A 25849-nucleotide genomic window follows, 5' to 3' on the forward strand; every position below is an offset into this window, starting at 1 on the left:
TAAAATCTGTCACTACCTCCATTTCTTCCCCATCTATTTGCCAGGAATTGAGAGGGCTGGATGCCATGATCTTAGTTTTTTTAATGTTGAGTTTCAAGTCAACTTTTGCATTCTCCTTCTTCACCCGTATCAAGACGCTCTTTAGTTCCTCTTCTCTTTCTGCCATTAGAGTGGTATCATCTGCATATCTGAGGTTGTTGATATTTCTTAATCTTAATTCCAATTTTTGAGTCATCTAGCCCAGCCTTTCTCATGATGTGCTCTGCATATAAGTTAAATAGGCAGGGCGACAGTATACAGCCTTGCCGGACTCCTTTCCCAGTTTTGAACCAATCAGTGATTCCGTGTCCAGTTCTCACTGTTGCTTCTTGACCCGCATATAGGTTTCTCAAGAGACAAATAAGATGGTACTCCCCTCTCTTTAAGAACTTGCCACAATTTTTTGTGATCCACACAATCAAAGGCTTTAGCATAGTCAATGAAGCAGAAGTAGATGTTTTTCTGGAAGTCCCTAGAGTGTGTTGGCAATTTAATCTCTAGTTCCTCTGCCTCTTCGAAATCCTGCCTGTACTTCTGGTAGTTCTCGATCCACATAATGCTGGAGCCTAGCTTGTAGGATTTTGAGCATAACTTTACTAGCATCTGATATGAGTGCAATGGTGCGATAGTTTGAACATTCTTTGGCATTGCCTTTCTTTGGAATTGGAATGTAAGCTGACCTTTTCCAATCCTGTGGCCATTGTTGAGTTTTCCAGATTTGCTGGCAAATTGAGTGTAGCACTTTTATTGCATCGTCTTTTAAGATTTTGAATAGCTTAGCTGGAATACTGTCACCTCCACTAGCTTTATTGTTGCTCAGATTTCCTAAGGCTCATTTCACTTCACATTCTAGGATGTCTGGCTCGAGGTCAGTGACCACCCCATCTTGGAATGAACTTACCAGGGATGTTAAGTTCATTCTCGTATAGTTCTTCCAGTGGTGAAATGTAAAATTTGTTACTACTGGTTCTGTGGGCGTGGCTAGGTGGGGGCGGGTAATGTGACTGGGTGGGCGTGGCCAAACTTTTTTTAAACTTTTAAAAGCATTTTTTCTACAATCTCTTTGGCCAAAGAGCTTGTAAAAAATACTTTTAAAAGCCTCTGATGATCAGGCAACTCAGCTGGGATTGTTAGAGGCTTTTAAAAGCATTTTTTTCTACAATGTCTTCGGCTGAAGAGGTTTTTTTTTTCTTTTAAAAGCATTTTTTCAGCTGAAAGGTTGTAGAAAAAATGCTTTTAAAAGTAAAAAGTAAAAGTGGCTTCCGGTGTCCCGATATAGCCAGCTGGTGCCATCGCTGGCTATTGGGGGCAAAACACTGGCCCCCACGGAGAGAGCTCACAACTTAGGCATCCTCTTGGACGCACGGCTGTCTTTAGAAGAGCATATGACGGCTGTGGCCAGGGGGGCTTTTTATCAGGTTCGCCTGATACGCCAGTTGCGTCCCTTTCTGGATCGGGACTCCCTACGCATGGTCACTCAAGCACTTGTCACTTCCAGCCTGGACTACTGCAATGCTCTCTACATGGGGCTCCCCTTGGGGTGCACCCGGAGGCTGCAGTTGGTCCAGAATGCGGCTGCGTGGGGGATTATGGGAGCGATGGGGCACTCACATATAACACCTCTCCTGCGTGAGCTGCACTGGCTTCCTGTGGTCTTCCGGGTGCACTTCAAGGTGTTGGTGACCACCTTTAAAGCGCTCCATGGCTTAGGGCCGGGGTATTTGCGAGACCACCTTCTGCCGCCAATAGTCTCCCACCGACCGGTTCGCTCGCACAGAGAGGGCCTCCTCAAGGTGCCATCGGCCAGGCAGTGCCAGCTGGCGACCCCCAGGGGGAGACCCTTCTCTGTGGCAGCACCTGCTCTCTGGAATGACCTGCCCCCTGAGATACGCACGATATCAGACCTCCGGACTTTTCGTCAGGCCCTGAAGACACACTTGTTCCATCTAGCTGGGCTGGCTTGATCCCATCCTTTCAGTTTTTTAATCAAATTCAGTTTTAATTGGGTTGTTTTAAATTTGGGCCAAAATTATTTAATTGTTGTTTAAAATGTTTTTAAATTTTATATGCTATGTTTTATCCTGGTTGTACACCGCCCTGAGGGGGGGGGGAGAGCAGGGATTTTTGCTACCAGTTCTCCGAACCACCAGCCGCCATCACTACCGGATCGGGTGATCCAGTCCTAACCGAGAGCATTTCACCCCTGAGTTCTTCTGTGTAATTTTGCCACCTCTTCTTAATTTCTTCTCCCTTTGTTAAGTTCCTGCTATTTTGGTCCTTTATCATGCCCATCTTTGCATGAAATGTTCCCTTCATATCTCCAATTTTCTTGAAGAGATCTCTGGTCCTCCTATTCTATTGTTTTCTTCTATTTCTTTGCACTGTTCATTTAAGAAGGCATTCTTATCTCTTCTAGCTATTCTCTGGAATTCTGCATTCAACTGGGTATATCTTTCTCTTTCTCTCTTGCCTTTCGCTTCCCTTCTTTCCTCAGCTATTTGCAAAGCTTCCTCAGACTGCCATTTTGCTTTCTTGCGTTTCTTTTTCTTTGGGATGGTTTTAGCTGCTATCTCTTGTACAATGTTGTGAACCTCCATCCATAGTTCTTCAGGCACTCCGTCTATCAGAACTAATTCCTTAAATCTATTTGTCACTCTACTGTATATTCATCAGGGATATGATTTAGTTCATACCTGAGTAGCCTAATGCTTTCCCCTACTTTCTTCAATTTAAGCCTAAATTTTGCAACGAGAAGCTCATGATCTAAGCCACAGTCAGCTCCTGGTCTTGTTTTTACTGACTGTATAGAACTTCTCCATCTTTGGCTGCATAGCACATAGTCATTCTGATTTCTGTGTTGACTGTCTGGTCATGTTCATGTGTAGAGTCGTCTCTTGGGTTGTTGGAAAAGAGTGTTTGCTATGACCATCGTATTCTCTTGACAAAATTCTATCAGCCTGTGCCCTTGTTATTCAAGTTATCTTTTGGCTACCTACTTTAGCATTCCAATCCCCCATAATGATAAGGACATCATTTTTTGGTGTTAAAGGTGCTGTAGGGCTTCATAGAGCCAGTCAATTTTATCCTCTTCAGCACCAGTGGTTGGGCATAGACCTGGACTATTGTGATATTGAATGGTTTGCCTTGGATTTGAAGTGAGATCATTCTGTAATTTTGGGGATTTTATCCCAGTATTGCTTTTCCTATTCTTTTATTGACTATGAAGGCTACTCCATTTCTTCTGAGGGATTCTTGCCCGCAGTAGTATACGTGATAGTCATCTGAATTAAATTCACCTGTTCCTGTCTATTTTAGTTTGCTGATTCCTAAGATGTCGATGTTCAGTCTTGTCATCTCTTCTTGCTTGCCTTGATTCATGGATCTTACATTCCAGGTTCCTATGGAGAAAAGCATTTGCAGCATCGGACTTTCCTTTCACCACCAGATACATCCACTGCTGAGCGTCTTTTGGCTTTGGCCCAGTTGCTTCATTCTTTCTGGCACTACTAATACTAGCCCTCTGCTCTTCCCCAGTAGCATATTGGACACCTTTCGACCTGACGGGCTCATCTTCTGGCATCATATCACTTTTCCTTTTGGTACTATCCATGGGGTTTTCATGGCAAAGATACTGGAGTGGGTTACCATTTCCTTCTCCAGTGGATCACGTTTTGTCAGAATTTTTTGCCCTGCACGGCATAGCTCATAGCTTCATTGACCTATGCAAGCCCCTTCGCCATGACAAGGCAGTAATTCATGAAGGGGAAACTCATCTTAATACCCTTGAAAAAGCTTTTCTCCAAAACAATATTGCACTGGAGCTGTGGGCATTGCATCTATTTGCTTGGACACACATACGTCTGTGCAGTATTTATTTTTGTGTGTATACCACACTTGTGTATACATGCATGCATGCATACATGGCTATTGAGACTCAATAATGATCCTATTCTTTCTCCCAAGAATTGTTCCACAAATAATATTAACCTGACTGTCCCTGTCCATATGGTCCTTGATGACATAGCTAAAGAACTTGGATTTTATTTTGCCTACTTGTCCCAGCATTCTATTTATTTCTCCCTTTTTCATCCGAAATAGATCTGGCTGAATTCACCAACCTGAGAATCAACTTCACACAGTTGACCCGTTTTCCACATCAGGGGTACCGCTTACCAAGTGCTTTCTATGCCTTAAATGAGATGCAGGTCCAAGGCAGCTGTTTCTGTCACGGGCATGCAGACCGCTGTGCTGCCCCTGATGCCTCTTCTGGACAGCCCAGAGTTATGGTGAGAGAGCGAGAGCGAGAGAGAATGCTTTTTTTCCCTAATGTTATTAAACTTAACAAAGTATAAAATACAAATGAATATGAAAATAGTGGGAAAATGTGGGAAAGGGAAATGGGGAAAGAGAGAAATATATAGTGAAGGAGGAAAAAAAAGAAGAAAAGTATTGATTTCTAAGAGCTGAAGAAGCTTCTTGAATGAGAAGTGAAATGTCTTCAAAGAAAAACCAGAAAGTCCAGTTGCCTCTTGAAAAAAGCACTTTTGGGACACTGACTTCTAACTTTTTTAGTACAGTAGTATAAAATAATAACATTGTCTCAACTTTTTACTTTTACATACTTAATATGTATTAGCCATTTCTATAACAAACTTAACTAATCAGCAAAACTCAAAGTCAAAGTTTCATTTTTTTCCCCATCACAAAATCCAGAAGTGGTTTTCAAGCAGAAACAAAATGTATTATTTTCTTTTATTAGAGCAGGCAATTTAGTCATCTCTGTTAATTCCATCAATTTTTCCAGTCATTCATCCAGTGTGGGAAGAAACGTAGCTTTGTATAACTTTCTAGGTTCTCATTTCATTTTTGGGAGTCTGTGCTGCAACCTGATCTCTTAGTGACAGATATGGTTCTACAAGTTTCTGCAGGTGTGCACTAATGTGCTAGAAATACTTTGTGTTTTTGAAAAGCAGAGAAAATTTCCTGCATTGTGCGGTGTCTAATTGTCAGAGGGGATAGTTTTTCCTTTATATCAATCAAGACTGATTTCAGAAACACTTTGGCCCAGTGCAGGATTTAGTCTGATTCAGAACGATTTCTGACTATCTTAAAACTTCGTGCCCACCAGTTTAGCTAGGTTCCTGCCTTGACTTTCCTACTGCCAAGGTTTAGACAAAAGTTCAAGTGTTTGCTTAATATTTAATTTGTTATATAGTTGAACACAGACATCTAGAAAAGACAGGTAATCAGGAACTGGTACCTGCAGGGAAGAGACTTACCTGCTTTCTTTACCCTTCACTCAATAGGACTTTCTTATATTCAGTGTTTATGGTTTGGGGCAGAAGAGATGAGGAGAATTCAATTTCCAGTCAAGTTGGAAATGCTCCAAAGAGCATCAAGGTTAAGGATGGTCAAATTTTAAGCTTACCAAAGTTTGTTAGTACTGTAAGGAAAAATTAAAGGCGGGTTTTGAGACCACCTCCCTGACCTGCGCCCTCCCTCTTACTATTTTGCAGCTGCTGCTGACATTCTGGCTTTTACACCGACAAAAATCTTTATAGTTTAGTCTTGCATCAAATTGGTAAAGATCAGAAGCAGAAAAGAAAGTTGGAAGGAATCTGAATAGCTGTAGACATCTGCGAAGGCTCATCCACTAAAAGATCTCTCTATATGTATATATATGTGTGTGTGTATATATATATATATATATATATATATATATATATATATATATATATGTATGTATGTATGTATGTATGTATGTATGTATGTATGTATGTATGTATGTATGCAAGTCTTTGCGTATTCGGGTCTTTTCCCATGGATTTTCACCTGTACCCGTGAAAATCTATGAAAACATATATATGTATATAAGTGTGTGTGTGTGTGTGTGTGTGTGTGTGTGTGTGTATGGTTATCTTGTTCATATGCTCCTTTTTCTTTCTTTCCATCATTTCACATTATGGTCGGAAGGAGAGAAGGAACATTAGCTAGACAAGATGGTGGGCTTCTTATGGGAAGAACCTCAAAATTTCCCTTCATTTAGTAGCTTTTTGAATCTGCGCTACTGAGAGGATTGCATATTTTTTGTTTTTCTGATCAGGTATGGACTAGGCTTGGTAACAATGCCTTCTAGGGCTAAATAGTTTGGCATTCAGACTTAAATATGAACTGTGAGAAACAGCATCTGACTTACACAAAAAGCTCTTTGTATTAGCAGAGCTGGAAAGTAATCTTGCAAACAAGCCAAAATGGAACTTGTTCTCTGCCAAATTAGGCTGAAAGAGACACAATGTAAGGAGCAAATGAGTGTGAGAAGCAACTATAGGGCAACAGCAGCAGGAGAAGTTGCCATGCTACTAAAACTAGATTTTCTTTACATTCTAGGTTCATGGGCGTTGTGTATGCCAACACAATACTGCTGGGCCAAACTGTGATCAATGTGCATCTTTTTACAATGATCAGCCATGGAGACCTGCTGAAGATGATAATCCTAACGAATGTCATAGTATGTATGCCTATCTGATTTCCCAGGAAAATATTTATTTAATAAAGCTTTCCAAAAATATAGGTAGCATTCCTAAATAAATTGGTATATGTTGTAATTGCAGAAAACTTTGCAAGTATTAGTTGTATGACATACAGAATCAGAAAAAGGGAAGATCAGGAAAAGGTAACTGAACATAGACATAACCAACATTTAAAACTTTCAGAATGCTGAGATATATTAGAAGAGGCATTAATTTATATACACATCTTAAACTTTCTTAATTTTTAACATTGATGGATATTTTATTTTCTCTTTTAAATGTTGCTATTGATTTTTATTGTTTTATTTTTACTTATCATACTGCCTTGGTTTCTTAACACAAAATTATGTATGTTTGTATGTTTGTGTGTCTCTTTCTGTCTCTGTTTGTCTCTCTGTCTCTCTCCTTTTGAAGAAATGTTGCACTAAACTTGTATTTTAAACTTGGCAGCTTTAAGAGCTGTGGACTTCAATACCCAGCATGAATATCACTTTGCTCTTTAATAAGCATTTTCTGTCATTTTTTGGCAGTCTAGAAAAATAAACTTGCTGTTACTTTAAAGATTTAGAATTGGTGCTTAAGGTTCCAGGCTAGAAAAAGGACACTGTAAGTTCTAGTTTCACTTTACATATGAAAGCTGGCTGGGTAATTTTGGGCCCAACTCAGCTCACAGAGTTGTTGTGAGGAAAATAGAAGGATGGAGGAGTATTGTGTTTGTTTGTCTCTTTGAGTTATTTATAAAAACAAAGATAAGGAATAAACTTTAAGGAGAGAACTCCTCAAAATGTGACACTTCAGGATCTTGTAGAAGCCTGGAAAAATATCAGCCAATGTTAGCAGAGTGATACCATGTTCATGCTATCATTAAGTCTGAAGCACTTCTGAATTACTTTCAAAGCATACACAGCAAACCCTAGTTTTCCTCTGAGAAACCAAAACGATATGCCAAACTAACTATAGCATTCCACCACATTCTATAATAATAAGTTACCAAGCTTTGGTTTATGCTGACATCATCATCAAACATTTTTGCAGGTCTTTGTGGAAACAAAGGGTTGGTAATGTGATATTTACAGTTGCCATGTCATCCTAATTCCCCATCAAGATAATGTCCAGCATTCAGATTAAGTACATTTAATTTAAGTTTTTTTTTTAAAAAGATGGTTGAGGTTTGCTAGCTTTCAAATCTTATGAGAATACCAAAGATTTGGTGATCTTATGAGAATATATTCATTTTAATTTCTATTTTTTCTATTTCTATTTTATCATGTGTACTATAATTCTCCTGTATTATCTACAACAAAGGTCTGGGGAATCACAGGATAGAAAAATAAGTTCAGAAAACATATTAGAGTAGTTACATTAATTACAATATATATTTCCTCAGTGATTATGGAAAAGGAATGATTAAGTAAAAATTAGAAATCAACAAAATGCACATGTTAGTTAAGTATAAACACAAATTCAAGTTATGTGCTTTAAGAAAAAATCACAAAAATTGGTACCCTGGATTAAGGCAGTATGTGTGTGAATGTATGTAAAGTTATAGATATTTCTATTAAGTTTATTTATTGTAGGGTTATTATATTTGGGTTGCAACATTCTAGATAAGCATAAGATGCCAACAGATTTCTGTGTATGGGCTTCAATATTGTGTGATCCAAATATTTGCAGCCCAGATCTAATAACCCTGATTTTCCTCTGATAGGTTGTGTGTGTGTGTGTGTGTGTGTGTGTGTGTGTGTGTGTACTTCTATTATCGATAAAGAGACCAAAGTGCCATCTAGTGTTGAAACTGAAAAGTTAAAAACACCATTCTTTTTACTGAGCATCACATGAGTTGTTACTCTTTTCTCTTTTAGGATGCAATTGTAATGGACATTCCCACAAATGCCATTTTGACCAAAGTGTATACCAAGCAAATGGGGGAAAGAATGGGGGTGTATGTGAAGATTGCCAGCACAACACAGCAGGGAAGAACTGTGAACTTTGCAAAATAAACTTCTTTCGTAACCGGCGGTTTGATCTTGGCCATCCAGAAGTCTGTCAGCGTAAGTGGTGTTTAAGCCTTCTCCCAATTTCATAACATATTTTCCCAGAATACGTTTTATTGATAAAAACTTCAGAAAAACACACATTCTCTTTGTTTTAAAAGTTCTTTTTAAATTTATTCAAAGCAAACAAGCAAAGAAATGGCAAAAGAAATAGAAATATAAAATTCCAGGAAGCTCTTGGCAAAGTGATTTTTCTCTTTCAAGTAACCAACTCTGTAGAAACAACACTGAAGTTGCTGCTGCTGCTGCTGCTGATTATTATTATTTATTGAATTTGTATACCGCCCTACTCCGGAAGGACTCAGGGCGGTGAACAGCCAGATAAAATACATATAATACAAATGTTAAAAAGCATTAAAATACAATTAAATAATTTGGCCCGGAAAACAAAATTTAAAACAACACCCCAAATTCTTAAGACAGATTTAAAATTTAAAAATTTTTAAAAGTTTAAAAGTTTAAAAGAGAGGTTAGGCCAGGCCGGCCTGCTGAAAAAGAAATGTTTTAATGGCACGGCGAAAAGCGCGTAGGTCCGGGATCTTCCGTATCTCCGGGGGGAGCTCGTTCCAGATGGCAGGTGCCCCCACGGAGAAGGCTCTCCCCCTGGGGGCCGCCAGTCGACATTGTTTGGCCGACGGCACCCTGAGGAGCCCCTCTCTATGGGAGCGTAACTACATTGAATTTCTGATGGGAGCTCCTAACTTCATGATGGCAAACCTATGGCATGCGTGCCAGAGGTGGCAGAACCCTCTCTCTGCTGGCACGCGCACTGTTGCCCCAAGTCAGATCTCTGTGGCATTTATTTTGTGCGTTTCTGTTTCCCTGCAAATGATGAAACAGAAGGACACAACAGAAAAAGATCTTAACTGTTGCCGCACTGCCAGTGTTGGGATGCCCCATCTCCCGCCGTCCAGCTGGTCTTGGGTCTCTGTTGTGCATGCGTGCATGTCCGTGCATGCACATGTGCATGTCCGTGCATGCACATGTTTGCACATGTCCACGCATGCGCACATTCACGTGCACCTTTCAGTTTGGGCATGGGCATGCACACGCAGTTTGGGCACTCGGTGTCTAAAAGTTCGCCATCATTATCCTAACTGCTTCTTTCTGAAGACAGTTCTCAGATTTTCCTAGGAAATAAGGATGATTTGAACTGACTTAAATCTGAAAATACACTCAAGATTCCTTCTACATATTCCTGTTTCTCTTTCTTTCACCTCTCTTCTTTAGAACCAATTTTAGGATAGTTTAATTATTGATGTATTTTTTGTTGTGGTTTTATTTTATATTTCACTTGTAGCATCCTACTTTGGTGGCTGCATAATAGAAAAGTATTTTTTTCCTTTTCTATTGCAAAACAAAACGAAGCATTCAAAAATAGTCTGGCCTAATTTGAGAGACGTGGTGCACCAATTACAATAAAGGAAAGAGAAAACCAAATTTAGTTACAAGCCACTGACTAACTTGTGAATGTTATTCATTCATTCATTCATTCATTCATTCATTCATTCATTCATTCATCCATTCATTCATATGCTGTTTTCACGCCAACCAGTATGGGCCAATTTTAAATCACTATCAGATAGATCACTAGTGGTTGTTCTTAATCTAATTAAGAATAGTTGCAGAATGGAGTGGAAACACATCAGGCAAGATGAGTGTGACTCACCAGCATTCCTTCCAACTGGCTAATTCTCCCAAAAAAAGGGTAAATGTATAAATGTCTTTTCTGTTGCCAACCCAACCCTGGTTTTCCTAGATGAGCTCAGGATCATAATTCATTTTGCCATTGCCCACCTGCCTACTTTGCTTCCTTAGTTCTTTATTAAGATTAGAAGATACATGATGAGGAACACTACTGCACTCTACAATGCGTATTATAATATCTGTAAGTCTTTATCACTAATGAGTAAAGCATCTTTGGCTCTCTTTCAGCTCATTATTATTGTCTTTTTGGCCTGCCAAGCTTGGACATGAGGCCTTGTTCCATATCAGAATTGTTGTTTTTTTAAAAAAATACAAGAATATGCAGTCACATTTACACCTTAGAAGGGCAAGTAAAAGAAATAAAGGGAGAAATTAAGAATAATAAATTCCCATATAAAATTCCAAACTGTTCTTTAGTTTGATGTTGTTTCAACAATAGGGCTGCAACTTTTAAAAAGTTATAGTTTTAACTTCTTTCTTTTCAGCTTGTGAGTGTGATCCAGATGGCACTGTTCCTGATTCTAGCTGTGACCACATGGACGGTCGTTGCGTCTGTAAGGACAATGTGCAAGGAGACCGTTGTCATCTTTGCAAACCTGGCTTTACTCAGTTGACCAACTCTAACCCCCAAGGTTGCAGAGGTAGGTTGAAGCCTGAAATAGATCAAGAGGATCTATTGCAATGTAAATGACTCGAACCATTTCATGAAGTGGGTGACATTGGCATTAGAAGACCATGACAAACCAATGACACCCTCATTGTGACAAGATGCAGGCCTTATCCTCAGCATGTGATATAAATGGTCTAATACTGATCTTTTGTGTACCACAAATCAACCAATATTATTTCTTTAAAATGTACAGTACTTGGAGAAAGCTTTAAGATGTACAAATCTCTTCATTAGGAACAGAAGGAAAAGAAGTTTGCATGATTCAAATGTTAAGATGTAGTCCCCCAGGCTATATCAGGAGATATGCAGGGTTTAGGTTATCCTATGAATTATTGAGAAAAGGAAGTGGTTGAGTCTTCCATTTATTAATGTTAAAATCTACTGTGATTTGTATTTGTTTCCAGCATTAGATAACACACACACACACACACACATTCCTTATAAAATGCTCTCTCTATATATATTATATATTATAAAAATGCTCATAAAATGCTCTCTCTCTATATATTATATATATATATATGCTCTCTCTATATATATTATATATTATATATATATGCAATATATATATATATATATATATATATATATATATATATATATATATATATATGCAAGTCTTGGTGTATTGTTATATATATATATAACAGTTCTTCATAGGGGAGAAATTGACCATTTTGATTTCCCTTTTCCATATTTTCAGTTATTTTTAGCTCATTGGCCAGTTTAGAAAGTTAGAATATGCGAGATTAGAAAATTAAGTTTTGCTTATGAGATTGTGTGTACTCCCTTAATGAGTTTGCAATTATACAATAAATATAGAATGTGCTGTGGATACTGAAGCCCACTTTAGAACAAGAAAAGGTGACCTATTTTTTTCACATAGCCAGGCCAAGTGATTAAATGGTTTAGAAAAAAAAAAGAGGGAAAAAGGCACATACAATTGTTACTGGTTAATAACTACAACTGCACCTTAGAAGATATCCATATATATTTTTTTGCTTGAGAAAAGCCGGCAAAAAAGTCATCCAAAAAGGGAGAAAATTGGAACCAACCTTCCAGTCACCTTTGCAAGTGGCTGGGAGGAATGTAAATATCTGGAGGATGTCAGATCAACATCTCCAGTAGAGCTGCCAATGCATGGAGTTGAGATAAGTAGGTAGAAGGGGGGGGGATGTCTTGCTCAGTTGTGTTGTGCATAGATGGCTAATAGAAATTCCTTGTTGGTAAATAATGTCCCAAAGATGCTTTTCAAAAGGCAATTGGACTTCCTTGGTGTTTTCACTTCTAATCCAAGGAGATTCAGTCGGAACTGAAGAAGCTTCTTGGCTGAGAAGCGAAATATTTTCAAGGAAAAAACCGAGAAAGTCCAGCTGCCTTTAGGACAGCCATGACCTGTATGATTGAGAATTTCCGTAGACATTTGTAAATAATGGTTTGTAGCTTTCTATGTTATACAAACTCAGACAATTGTAACTTACTTAATAAACAACTCATGAAGAAATGTGTGAATCAGGCCATAGCTTCACCACTTTAGATTTGCAATAGACATTAAATCTAATCTCGAAGTGGTTTTGTCTTTTAAAATTTCAAAATTGTCAATTCTACTTGCATTCATATTTGCAGATCCAGATGTTTTTTTGCCAGGGTTCAATAGTGAGAACTTGGGTTTCTGATTTAAGATGAGCTTCAGTTTACTAAACTAATTTCACTTCTTACCTGTAAATTTTAGAATGACTCTCATTCAAGCAGCATCAATCTTTTGTGCAAAGGTTGTTTTGATGTGAACTTCAGTCAAGTCACAAGCAGTAGCCATATATGAGCAATAATGCCATTCTTCAGTTACTCCCCAAGAGATGGCAGTAAGCAACTGTTAAATTGGATCAGGCAAACAGTAACATAAAATCCCAGCAATTGTTTTCCTCCTAAAAGCCTGGCTTCTCATCTACCCTATTAAACTAAGAGGGAAAAAAAGTTTCAATCTAAATGCCATAATACAGTAACTGGTTAGTAGAGCATGCACACAAACATCATTCCTACTCTCAGTTTGAAACTATTCTCCAGATACCAACATTTATAATTCTTGGATTGGAGATATCAGTATTTGTGTTTTATAATGGTCGTCTTCAATCTGAAGTGCAAGTCCCCCCAACCCCCTCAGATTGAAGCTCCAGAAGTAGATGTAACTATCTTGGTTGTTCTTTCTGCTCAACTCCATATTTTATAGGAAAGCTAAAGCAAAAAATAATGTAGCTGGGAAAATGGGGATCCTGGAATTAATGTTCCAAATTTATTTCCTGGAAGAACTATACAGCATATTACTCCTCCATCAAACTGTTCTAATCCCTTTCCAAAGGGCATCTAAATTCATAGAAATAACTATGGTGTGGCAATGAATTTCACAAATTCAGTGCAAGGAGCAATAGTGTAAAGGGGGAAGACAGCCTGAAAAATAGCTCTTTTGTCACCTTTGACTATATTCTAGAACTGTGTCTCTTCAGTCTGATACTATTTTGTATCAGAAAGCTTCAATCCTTCTCCCCCTCTTCCTTTCAGCAGTTCTGACAAGGCAACTGGCTCTATTTTGTTTTTCAGACTGTGCCTGCAACATCCTGGGCAGTCGCAGAAATGTGCCCTGTGATGATGAAACTGGACGCTGTTTCTGCCTTCCTAATGTGGTGGGAGAGAAGTGTGATGAGTGTGCGGTGAATCACTGGAAAATTGCAAGCGGGGAGGGCTGCCGGCCTTGCAACTGCCACCCTCAGAATTCGCTCAGCCTTCAGTGCAACCAGGTATCCACTGCAAAGAAGAAAGAGAGCAACTGCTTTGAATTCATGAGGGTGGGAAGGCAGAGAGGAATATGAAACCATCGCAATTCACAGCTCTATTAGCTGGGCACTCAACAATCTGTTGCTAAGAGGAGGACGCTGTTTTGTTCTTTTGCTACAGAAGCTTCTAGATGATGCTGAATCCTCCAGTCTCATCCACATAAAATTTACAGGAATAATTTTTTTGAAAAGACCACTCCTTTGAGGTTTTCCCATGCTATCTTTCATTCCTTCTGTTTAGCATAGTTATTCCATTGAGGGGTGGGAGGTAGAAAAGTTACCAACTAGAAGCCTGGCATCTTAGAATATCTTTTCTTAGACTTTATTGTTTATGAGAGCGTGATGGAATGTCTAACAACCTTGGGAACATAAAGAAAGGAGGAAGATATTACAGAGACAAGTTCTGGGGAGTGAAAAGTGTGAGAAAGAGCCTAAGAATGCTAGATATAAGTAGCTCTGTAGAACTGTTTTGACAGGCTTTCAAAGATTCCGTGTCTCCTCAATCTGATACATTTACTAGAATAAAGATCATTCCAGAAATCCAAGTGTTTCTTATTTCCTGAGTTTGCCAGTCTCAGATGCTTGATAGGTTCCTAGAAGCATTCAAACAAGATGGCTTCTGGTCCCCCTCCCCTTGAGAACAAACATGGAAGAACTGCTGGTGCCATCTGCAGCTCTGTACCTCAGATGGCAGCTTTGATGTAGGTTATGTTACTGAAGTTCCTAGCTGGAAGAAATGTGCCTGAATAGGCTTTGTATTAAGCACATGGAACTTGGGATTCATTTAAAGCTTAGGAGCCATTTAATATTTAAACTTTTCTACTGCTTTTCCAGTTAAACTCTTCTACTGCTTTTTCAGTGTAATGGAATTGTAACTTCTCCTCTTCAGACTGGCTTCAAAAGACTGGCCTGGCTAATTCATAAAGCAATCCTACTTCCAAATTTGGTTGAGAAAATCTGGGTTAATCTGAAAGACATACATTGTTGTGATGACTGAACTTCAAAATCAAGCAAGGATTTAAATGCAGATGCCTCTTGTTCCAAATCCAACACTAGGCATGGAAAAAAACTTTACCTACCAGAAGATCCTGCTTTCTTCTGTAACACAGCTTGAGCCTTATCTTTCAAGTCCTTTCTGGCCTGTTCTGTTGACCACTCTGTTGCTGAAGTCATATTTTCTGCAATCGAGTTTGGAGCAGTTCACTTTAAGTTTGTATCTATTGTGTGCTTGTTTATTGTTGTGGTTGAAGCTGAAGTAGTCATTGACAGGTAGGACATTGTAAAAGATAATTTTATGAGCTACGCTTAGATCATACTGAAGATGGTGTAGTTCTACGTTTTCTAGGCCCAGAATTTCAAATCTGGTGGCATAAAGTATTTTGTTGCGAGCAGAGGAGTGGAGGACTCTACTTGTGAAATATTACTGGATCCATTCGATTGTATTAATGTCCGATATCAGTGCAGGTTCCATACAGATGAGCTGTATTCGAGAATTGGTCTAGCAAATGTTTTTTATGCTCTGGTTAGTAGTGTGATATTGCCGGAGAAGAAGCTATGCAAGATTAGATTTACAACTATTAATGCCTTTTTGGCAATGTTGTTACAGTGGGCTTTGGCACTTAAATCATTTGATATGAGTACTCCAAAGTCCTTGACAGAGTGAGGGTCATCTAAAAGGTCATGTACACACAGCTTGTATTTTGTGTTCTGATTCTTTTTGCCAATGTGTAAGACAGAGCATTTGTTGGTTGAGATTTGGAGTTGCCAATTGTTTGATCATTCCAACACAAAGTCAAGGTCTTTTTGGAGGGTAGCAACATTGTTGGTGGTGTTAAATATTTTTATATCATCGGCAAAGAGGACGCAGTTGCTTATAATATGATCACAAAGATCATTTATGTATAGTATGAAGAGTTTGGTCCTAGAATGCTGCCTTGGGGGACACTGCTATTTACAGATGCAGGATTTGATAGGGCGCTGTCTATTTTGACCACTTGCTTTCTGTTTGACAGGAACAGCTATCCAATTATGAATGGGTCCGGAGATGTCATAGGATTTTAGTTTTAGAAGTAGTTTGTCATGTACGACTGAATCAAAAGCTTTACAGAAGTCTATGTAAATTGCATCTATTGCTTTGCCCTGATCGAGATTTGTGGTCCATATGTTTTTGCAGTGTAGAAGTTGTAGATTACAGGATATTTTTTTTCTGAAACCAAATTGTTTATTAGAGAGTAGGTTGTTTGTTTCTAGGTGGAGAGTAATGGATTGGTTAATGATTGATTCCATGATTTTGCAGGTGACACAACATAATGAGATTGGTCTGTAATTTTCAACTAGGCTAGGGTCTCTCTTTTTGAAGATAGGAATGACCGTGGCTAATGACCATAGGTTGGGTAGGGAGCTGGTCCTGAAGGATTTTTCAAAGATTATGCTTAGGGGTTCTGCTATAGCATTGGAAAGCTTTTTTAAGAAGTATGCACATAGTCCATTAGATCCGATAGATAGAGATGAATTTAGTCTGCATAGTGCCTTTTCAACATTATCTTGTGTGAAATCTACTTGTGTTAGATTGTTGTAGTTATTACTGGTATGACTAGGGAATGTTGAGCATGAGCCACTGCTGTTTACAAAGACTGAGCTGAAGAGTGTGTTAAAGAGGGTTGCTTTAACTGCTTCATCATTGCATTCTTTACCATTAGGTCCTTTTAGGGGTGGGATGGATCTCGAGTCTTCAAGTTTGTTGTTTACAAAATTATAGAAGGCGTGGTTGGATTTTGTGCACAGAAGATTTTCTTCTTGTTTGATGTGGTAATTGGTGCATTCAGTCTTTATTTGGTGGCATATATTTTTGTAGCGGCTTTTAAAATTGGCTACATAGCCAGTTTTGTTTTTCCACCAGAGGCATTTTTTTTTTTTTGGATTGGAACTTTCTGATTGATATGGGTAATTTATTTTTCCTGGTTTTGGTGGTGATTTGTGGTACATATAGTTTAATAACTATATTATTAATTATTATTCATAATTATATTATAATTATTAATAAAATAATTATTAATAATTATTGGACAAAGCTTGGTAGTTCTGTGTTGATGTCTTTTCCTCAGTGACATTTCTATTTTTCTTTGTAGTTTACAGGGCAATGTCCATGCAGGGAAGGCTATGGTGGACTGACATGCTCTTCTGTTGAAGTACAGGAATGTCCACACCAGACATTTGGAAACGTTAGGACTGGATGTAGAGGTATGGAAAGTCGGACAGATCTGCTTGGAGACTTTTGTGTATTTAATTGCTAACCATCTGTCCTCAATATCAGTATTTTTCTATTGACATCTGTTTCTCCTCTAATTCTTACCAGAGATTTGTAACCATTTCCTTTCCTTCTGACTTCCTCCTACTTTTTTAGCTTATTTCATAATTTTCTTAGTATTCCATAGGATGGAAATTTAGCAAACATTTAATAACAAGCTTATCTATTCTAATTTGGGTATGAAATGAGAAAACACCCTTAAAAATTTCATAGATAGGGGAGAGTTATTATGTATTGTTATCCAGGCAGTCATATGTCTTTAAATTGTGTAAATTTTTAATGTACTGTAAGCTGCCCAGAGAGGATTTTTTGAAGTTGGTCAACCTTGAAAACTAATACACACACACACAAAAGCTTCCATGTAGTATTTTTGCCATCTGCTTCCTTTCTTCCTGTTGAGAAGGATTTCCTTCCCTGTAATGTGAATTTAAATGTAATGTGAATTTAACTCTTAGAAAGATGGATACGTTACATAGCTTATAGATAATAAATTTTAGCATTTAGACTTTTTTTCTGCATAATCCCTATTTTTTGGAATAGATAATATATTACTTATAGGTATGAAATATGACTATAGTTACTTCCTTTATTGGATTCCAGTTCTCTATACCACCTGATTTAATTTCTTACTAATGTAATGTAATGTGACATGACATGACATGACATGACATAATAATTATACACTTATTATAATACAGTAAATAATACACTTATTATATAGTACCACCCTCCAGTATCATTTTAATTTCTAGTAATAGCCCCCTAGCCATTCCGAGGGGAAAAACTGAGGGTTCATTTTAAATATTTCACAGAGTGTTCAAAAAATATGCCTTGCAAAAAGAAAAAAAGACCCAATCTGATAGGGAACATTCTGGAAGCTACACAGGTGGGTAGAAACATCCCAGTAAATTATACTAGAAACTGACTAGAACTCTATTTTATTAAATAGCAACAAAATCTTGAAAACGATTATGGTTTCCTTCTCTTCCTCACATATTCCAGGGAGTTAGGAAGGAAGGAAAAATTTGCGTCTCTTCTCAATAATATTTCTCTTTTCATAGCTTAAAGAATGCTTCCTTCCCCTTTTGTTTATATTTCTGAATATTTGCTTGGCTGAATATTTTCATGGCTCTCTGTAGATAGATTATAACGTCATCGCTTTGTCTCCTGATAAAAAGATGTTTTTGTAGACTAGCTTGCTCTCAGCTTGCTCCCACAAAATACTCTCAGAAGTTAAATGACCTGGCCATCTTACATGGTGATGATGATAATGATGACAATAAATCTAATGAAGGTTGAAGGCAGAATATGAGTAGAAACCTCTAAATAATTGTATTTGGGGTTTTTTTGGCTGTCTTTATAGATTGTGACTGCAATTTCCAAGGCACAGAGGTAATGGGCTGTAACAAACTGACTGGCAGCTGCCTTTGCCGCACAGGGTTTGCAGGACCCCAATGTAACCACTGCCAACGGGGCTACTGTGGCAACTATCACCAGTGTGAAGCATGCCATCCTTGTTTCCAAGCCTATGATGATGACATTCAAAGGTTTGGTTTACGTCAGGCCGCCTTGAAAAATTCAACACAGCACTTGCAAGGAGGGACAATGACCTCTGGCTACAGTACCCGCCTTTCAGAAGTGGAAAGAAAAATGCAGCACATTCAACAGATATTGGACAATCCCCTCATTACTGAGCAGGGACTGGACCAGGTGGCCAATACTATTGCTACAGTAAGGTAAGCTTGCTTTTTCTTTAGATTTACCAGCAACAAAGGAGTGTGCCCTCCCACCCCAAATATACAGAAAATAATGTTTCAACATTTGGTTGCTAAAAGGAGTTTACTTGACTCCATTCAAATCCAAATTCACAAGCACTGTCTATGTTATGGTTAGGGGAATTGTATTGTGGTCCTCAGACGAAAAATGAAAATACAAATCACACACATTCAGATCACATTTGTTTCAGAGTTTATGAACTGTAAAACACTTTGCTTATAAATGAACTTCCTAAGTGCTCCCTAAATGATCATAAGTCTGAACAAAATGCTTCTTTATTTTCTTTCAACTTCAGCCTTTGTTTATTTACATAGAAAAGCTTTTGAATAGCAGTTTTGTTACTTCCTATGTTTACATCTTTCTCCAGCTTTAATGCAAGAAAGATATGGTCTATCTAATCTGGCAGACCAATCAAGAGCCCCAAGACTGTGTAATAGGTCCCTCCTCATGTTGCTTAGCAACTGCCTTCGGTTTTGGAGATAATATATGGCTATTATGACTGATAAACAAGGAGAGTCATATCCTTTCTGGATTTATCTACTCCTGCTACCTGAATTGATGACTGTTACTATAGCTTGTGGGAATGAGTTCCAGCTACAGATTGTATGACAAAATGACTTGTTTTATCTGTCCATGTTATTCTAGGCTATCAGAGTGGTATATTCACTCTACCTCTCCTTAAGCTCCCAGAGCAGAGAGATAAAGATGTTACATGATGTCCTGTTCTCAGGACATGTTATTTTACAGAAAGATAGCGCTGTCTTTGTGACCAGATTGTCTTAATATTTGAGGAAAGCAATCAGAGGGAAGAGGTAATAATACAGAAAAATGTGTTTATAAATATTATATTTCTTATATTAATTCCAGGCAGACCATTGAACGTTTAAGCTCTGAAATACTTCTTGTGGATGAAGTGTCTTCCCTGTCCATAGATATGGATGCTCTTGATAAAAGCTTGTATCTAATCACTGAACAATACCAAAATAAGAAGGCCCAGTTTGAAGCCAGCCGCAGCATAGATCTCTCAGGTATAACCCTCAAGTTTCACCTGCCAATGACTTAGCTGTCTGGTTAGCTATCTTTCCTATTGCAAATGCAGAGGATATCTAGTTGAGAATGTCTCCCTTCAAATTGTTGTTGGCTTGCCAGAAAGAGTGTGAAAAGTCGTAGAAATTCATCTTCCGGTAATATCACAAGTTTCTTGGGGAAGGAGGGGGGTTTCCTGCCGTGAAAGTAAATCTCAACAATTGAAGGCCTAAGAATTAATAACTTATACCTACAATTACCATATTTTCTGGGAAAAAATAAAAGGCAAACCTGAAAAAAGGTCCATAAGGTAAAAATGGGTTTTAATAAGTTTGTTTTACAAAAATTCATGAGCAAAACCAAGAAAATAAATAATTAAGTTAAACAAATCTAAAGGCCAGCTTTCTGAAATAAAAGACTGCCTATATAATAAAGGACATATGGTCACTGTACTTATATCAGATGAATATGCACTTTTTACATTGTATGCATTTTCTGCTAGTCTTTTGAATAAAGTTATGGCCATATTCCTGTTCATAAATGTAATGTTTAAACTGTAACATATTTCTGCAGGAGACAATATTGTTCTTAGTTTTAGATACGATAGGAAGTAGGCATCACTGTTAATTACATTTTCACTCATCCTACTATTTCCACAGGATATAATTTTTCTGGGTTACATAGGGCTTCAACAGCCTAAAGAATATATTGACCAGGGATGATAGTAGGACAAATAGTGAACTTCTTCCCCAATTCCTGGTGCTATTGGTAAAGCCTGAAGTAGCCACTACAGGAATAGTAGTGCCTTAAGTGTTTGCTCACCAAGTATTCTTAATTGGCCTTCTGTATGTAAAATGGTATGACTCCTTGGTATAAACTGATGGAAATAAAATCAATTTAAGAAAGCTCTTTCTATATTTTAGCCTCTCCCTTTGCTTTAGTCATGGTGATGGATTAATATTATAGTACATCCAAAATATACTTCCCACAGTTCCTTATTGGTGAATCCTCCTTCTTCTTTATCCTTTCCATCCATGCTGGGAAAACAAGCACCAATTCCTTTCTTTTCCATGGCTCTCTCTTTGAGGATATGTAGTGTCTATGGACCCTAACCTTATGTATCAATCCCACTCACATTTAACTCCTTCGTATGTGATGCATCCACTGGTGGATCAGTAAAGAAGAAGAAGAAGTAATGCACTAACATTTTATCACTTTTTCCTGTCACACTGAATAGGAAAAGAAGTTGGCAGAACTTGGTAATTTTACCAGGAGGAAGGATGAAAGGTCTACTGTTTCACTCTTTCATCTGTGGGAGGGAGGGAGGGAGGGAGGGAGGGAGGGAGGGAAGGAAGGAAGGAAGGAAGGAAGGAAGGAATGATCATAAAGGAAAACTGATAGAACTCTTGTCAGTTTCATCTGGTTAAAGAAAAGAGTGCTATTGTTTACTCTTTACTCAGTGAAGTTCTTAAAAAAAAGTTTTTTTTTTAAAAAAATGCCAAACCTTTCATTGTCTACCTGTGAACTGGTTAAAGAAGGAAGGTGCAGAATTTCCCTAGTCTGGAAACCGAATGGCAATAGAAGGCAGCAAATATAGGAAGTTCCAGTCACAATTCACAGTTGTCAGTCAGAATAGAGGCATTTATCTATCTTGAAATAAAGCACAACAAGTGAACTTCACAGCATCACTTAACCCAGCGTAAGTTGAAGAAACTACTTTTGATGCATTGAAATTAAGTCATATTGAGATTGCCTTCCCAGTAAGCTGGTGGTGGGAAGACAACAATATTGTGTTTCCCTGTCCTCAAGAAACATTTAGTGGTGCATACTCATGGTATGTTACTGTAATTATGTATTATTAAAATTGGTCACTAGATTGTCTAGTTCATGTGGAATATCATCTCACTACAGCAACAAGTTGGACAGTTGCTTATATACCCCAAGAACAAGTTATTAAGTGTGCCATCTTCATTTTTTATACCCTAGAATAGTTTAAAGAAAACTAATATATAAAACAGCATACCATATTTTTCAGAGTATAAGACACACTTCCTCCCCCCCCAAAAGTGGCTGAAAATTTGGGTGGGTCTTATACTCCAAATGTAGCTTTTTCGAAGCTTTTTTTCAGCCATAACGAGACGTTAGTGAGTGAAGCAATCTCCGTGCTTTGCCTGCTCCCTCCGACTCTCAGCTGTGCTTTAGAAGCTTTTTTTTAATCCCCAAGTAGGGGATAAAAAGCACACACGTGCACTCAAAACCAGCAAACTAATGTGCTGAAGCTGACCAGACTAGTGAGATGATTTAGGCAGATTTTTTTTCCTCCCCAAAAACTAAGCTGCATCTTATACTCCGGTGTGTCTTATACTCAGAAAAATACAGTAGTTTGCTCATCTCCTCCTTACTCCCTTTAATCTGAAAGTCAGAGTTCTGCTTCCTTGTATTCACAGTTGAATTCACTTATAACATGATAGAAGCTCAGAGGTGCTTTTAGGATCACACATGAACATGCTGTATGATATTAGGGAAGTAAAAGTAATTCATTTGTATTCTATATGCCTTGTTGCTATGGCTTTCCCTGAAGTGTCTGTGGGATGAAGCTGAGAAAAACAGTGTTGCCACATCATGATACATGCCTTTTTATGGATATTGTGACTCAACAGCCATAGAAAAACTTTATTATAAAGCAAATTTATTTTGAGTTTTTGTTTGTACTGAAGGTTTTTTCTGCATAGCAATCTTAAGCTGTTTGACACATATTCCTAAACAACCAGAAATGAATCTGGTTTAAGGAATTCTTTTCTGGATATCAACCCTTTCCTCTCTGGACTGAGATTATCACAATTTAATATTTACTTTCTAGTTAATAGGAAGATGAAGAATTGATGTCTTAGCAGTTATAGAGCTCTATTCCTTTTCAAACTTTCACATACTTGGGTTTGCTGAAGAAGCATTTTATTACAAATTTAATAAGAACTTTGTTGTTGTAAAGCATTTCTGTTTTCTGAGATTTTACCCTTCAGAAGTGGTTGAATGAATATTTTTACAATTACCTTGTATTACATTTTAGAGGAGAAAAACAGTCCTAAATTCAGAAGGCTAATTCCTGTTAAGTCTTTCTTTCTAGTTTATGGGAGACGTATTTGCTTGGCTATCATGAAAATGCTTGTGAGAGACAAGCCCTTGTTTTCATCTAGTTAATCTGTATTTCAAGGTTTATACAATTCTGTTCTAAAAAGGACTTGGGGCCATTCTTCTGTTTTTATTTCTGGTTTTTTTTTTTTTTTTTTTTGAAGACTGATATGATTCCCAAGAAAATTGCTAACATTTTCTTTGGCTTGGAGAAGATATAATGAAGAAAACATTCTCTTGGATTTTTATAGCTCTGCTATTATTAAAATCTCTTGAAAAGATGGGTGGTAATTCTTCTTTAGAATACTTGTCAAGAGCAAGATTATTCAGTTAGGTAACTGGTCAATTCAGGATTATGAAGCTGATTTGCTTCCTTTCTTCTGTAATGTGACTTTTAAAAGTAAAATTCAGTACTCAATGTTTGAAGAAGAAAGAAGTATTTTGAATTACTATCAATTCCCACTACAATCCCCTTTATTCCCACAGGGGCATTCAAGACTATCAGATCTGCACATCTCACATCCTCCAATGCCAGTGCACGCATAGCTGGATCTTCTGGACTGATTTCTGAGTCTCTGGAAAAAAGGAGAAATGCTGAGGAGCTCGAAAGTCGTCTTATAGACCCGGATTCAGGATTTGAAGCACTTCAGAATAAAATGGCTGTCACACCCAACTTGACTCCAGTAATTAATAAGGTAAAGCTAATGCTCTAAAGCAGACCTATTTGTACAAACGACAAAAACTTGAGACTGAATCACAGATTCTGTTTAAACATATTTACCTGTATTTATATGTATATATACTAGAAGTCTTTAAACTTGGCAGCTTTAAGACTTGTGGACGTCAACTCCCAGAATTCTGGGAGTTGAAGTCCACAAGTCTTAAAGCTGCCAAGTTTGGGGACCCCTGATATATACAGTGGTGGGCTGCTGCTGGTTCAGACCAGTTCGGGCAAAACAGTAATTCCAATGATCAGCTGGCCCCGCCCACGCACCCCAGCCCTATCCTGTCCTATATTTCCTTCTTTCTGGCTCAGCTGATTCATGCAGCACAGTTGATTTCGGCACCTCTGCTGTTATACTTACTGGGGCTGCCTTAGAGGTAAGCAGCTGAGCTTCAAATTGTTGTATTTTGAATGCTGCACGCAAGCTCAATAGGTGTGCATGCACATGAAGCCCGCATGTGCATGCAAAGAACACGCTCACAGAACCGGTTGTTAAACCGGTTGCAGCCCACCACTGTATATATACATGTTATAAGATTGGTTGGAATTGGTTAGAAGTATTGCTAGTGTAGTAAAAGAAAAATTCATGAATTACTAGATTAGTTATTTTTTCTCAGACACAGTCAGTGGTGGGTTGCTACCAGTTTGCCCCGGATTGGGCAAACCGGTAGCGGTGGTGGTGGGAGGCTCTGCCCACCCACCTGGACGCTTCTGCACATGCACAGAAGTGCTGTGCATGCGTGTGCACATGAGCACAAGCGCATAAGCGAACCAGTAGCAAACTAAATTGAAACCCATTACTGGACACAGTGAATATATTTGTACAGTTAAACCAAGGCTTGTATTTTAAAAACAAAGAGGCTTTTGTTCTTCAAGGACACTTGTTCTTCCAGAAGTATGCAACCTGAAATTACTTTATACATAGAGGGAAAAAAGTAGAAAGTCCGAAATATCATAATAAATAAGGGATATTAACAGTGGATACCAGTTTTAGATTTACAGATTCCATCTCTCTCCCTCTCTGTCTCTCTCTCTCTCACACACATACACACAAATCCCAATACAGATGAGCTGTAATTACAGGAATATGCATGTATATGGAAAGAAGTGCATGCTGCAATATTACATTGTCCTTTAAGACACATCAAACTTACATCATGAATACTGGCTATGAATGAAGAATCAGAATAACATCTTGATGTTCATATCATCTAGCCACCAACTCTCAAGTATATTTTCTAACACACCTCCTTGCTGCTTTCAATTTTGTCTGCACTGGAAATCTGTGGAAATAAACATTATTTAGATTCTGTACACATGTTGCAGAACATTCAAGCCAAGCCAATATTTCCACACACAGCCAATAAATAGGAATTAATTCAGTTACAGTGCTTCTTTATATGATAGCTTCCAACAAGCATAACTTTAAAAGAATATTGGACAAATTCAGCTATTAGCAAATAGTCATAGTGATCATACATCATTTCTTGTTTCAGAGTTGCATGTTTCTGAATATCAGCTCCTGCAGAGCTTGGCCTAAAATAAATGCATCTTTTCTTTTAAAAATGTTGAACTGTAAAAGACAATGATTAACAAGATAAGTTTGTTGACTGATCCAGTTGGGATCTTATATTTTCAAATTCAGAGCTGCTTTTAGGTATAGTTTTACATAAAGGCGGGAGGGTTGAATTTGGAGACAACTAATGACAGGCAAGTTAGAAACATTACACATAAAGAAACAAAGTAAGTTCACTGAATCTTATTAGAAATATTGTACTGTAATTGACAAAGCTTCTTGGATCACATGACTTTTTCTATTAGGTTTGCAGTATTGTGAGATCAGAAGTTTGCACTCCTGGTGAATGTATTGGGTATCTGTGTCCTCATCAAAATGCAAATGAATGTGGTCCAGGACTGAGCTGCAGAGGGATCCTTGCACTTTCCAGCAGTTCCATCCAAACTGCCAGGAAAACCACCCAGGAATTCCGCAATTTTAACAGTCAGCTTCAGGAGACTGAACAAATGGTATGTATTTAGAATGGAGAAAGCAAAAGGGAAG

At 38.0% G+C, this 25849-nt stretch overlaps 1 protein-coding gene across 1 annotated transcript in view; it reads left to right on the forward strand.

Annotated features, from left to right (window-relative positions):
* Positions 1–25849, forward strand: part of LAMB3 (laminin subunit beta 3) — a 69940-nt gene that overhangs the window by 26428 nt on the left and 17663 nt on the right. The window contains exons 8-17 of the mRNA XM_034414331.3: positions 4138–4325; positions 6427–6547; positions 8432–8620; positions 10816–10971; positions 13596–13792; positions 16957–17068; positions 18499–18871; positions 19779–19939; positions 23553–23761; positions 25612–25815. Coding sequence (XP_034270222.2) covers positions 4138–4325; positions 6427–6547; positions 8432–8620; positions 10816–10971; positions 13596–13792; positions 16957–17068; positions 18499–18871; positions 19779–19939; positions 23553–23761; positions 25612–25815 — 1910 coding nt within the window. The remainder of the gene's footprint in view (positions 1–4137; positions 4326–6426; positions 6548–8431; positions 8621–10815; positions 10972–13595; positions 13793–16956; positions 17069–18498; positions 18872–19778; positions 19940–23552; positions 23762–25611; positions 25816–25849) is intronic.

This window comes from Pantherophis guttatus, chromosome 3 (genome assembly GCF_059756535.1).
Source record: "Pantherophis guttatus breed Tessera chromosome 3, ASM5975653v1, whole genome shotgun sequence".
Lineage (NCBI taxonomy): Eukaryota > Metazoa > Chordata > Lepidosauria > Squamata > Colubridae > Pantherophis > Pantherophis guttatus.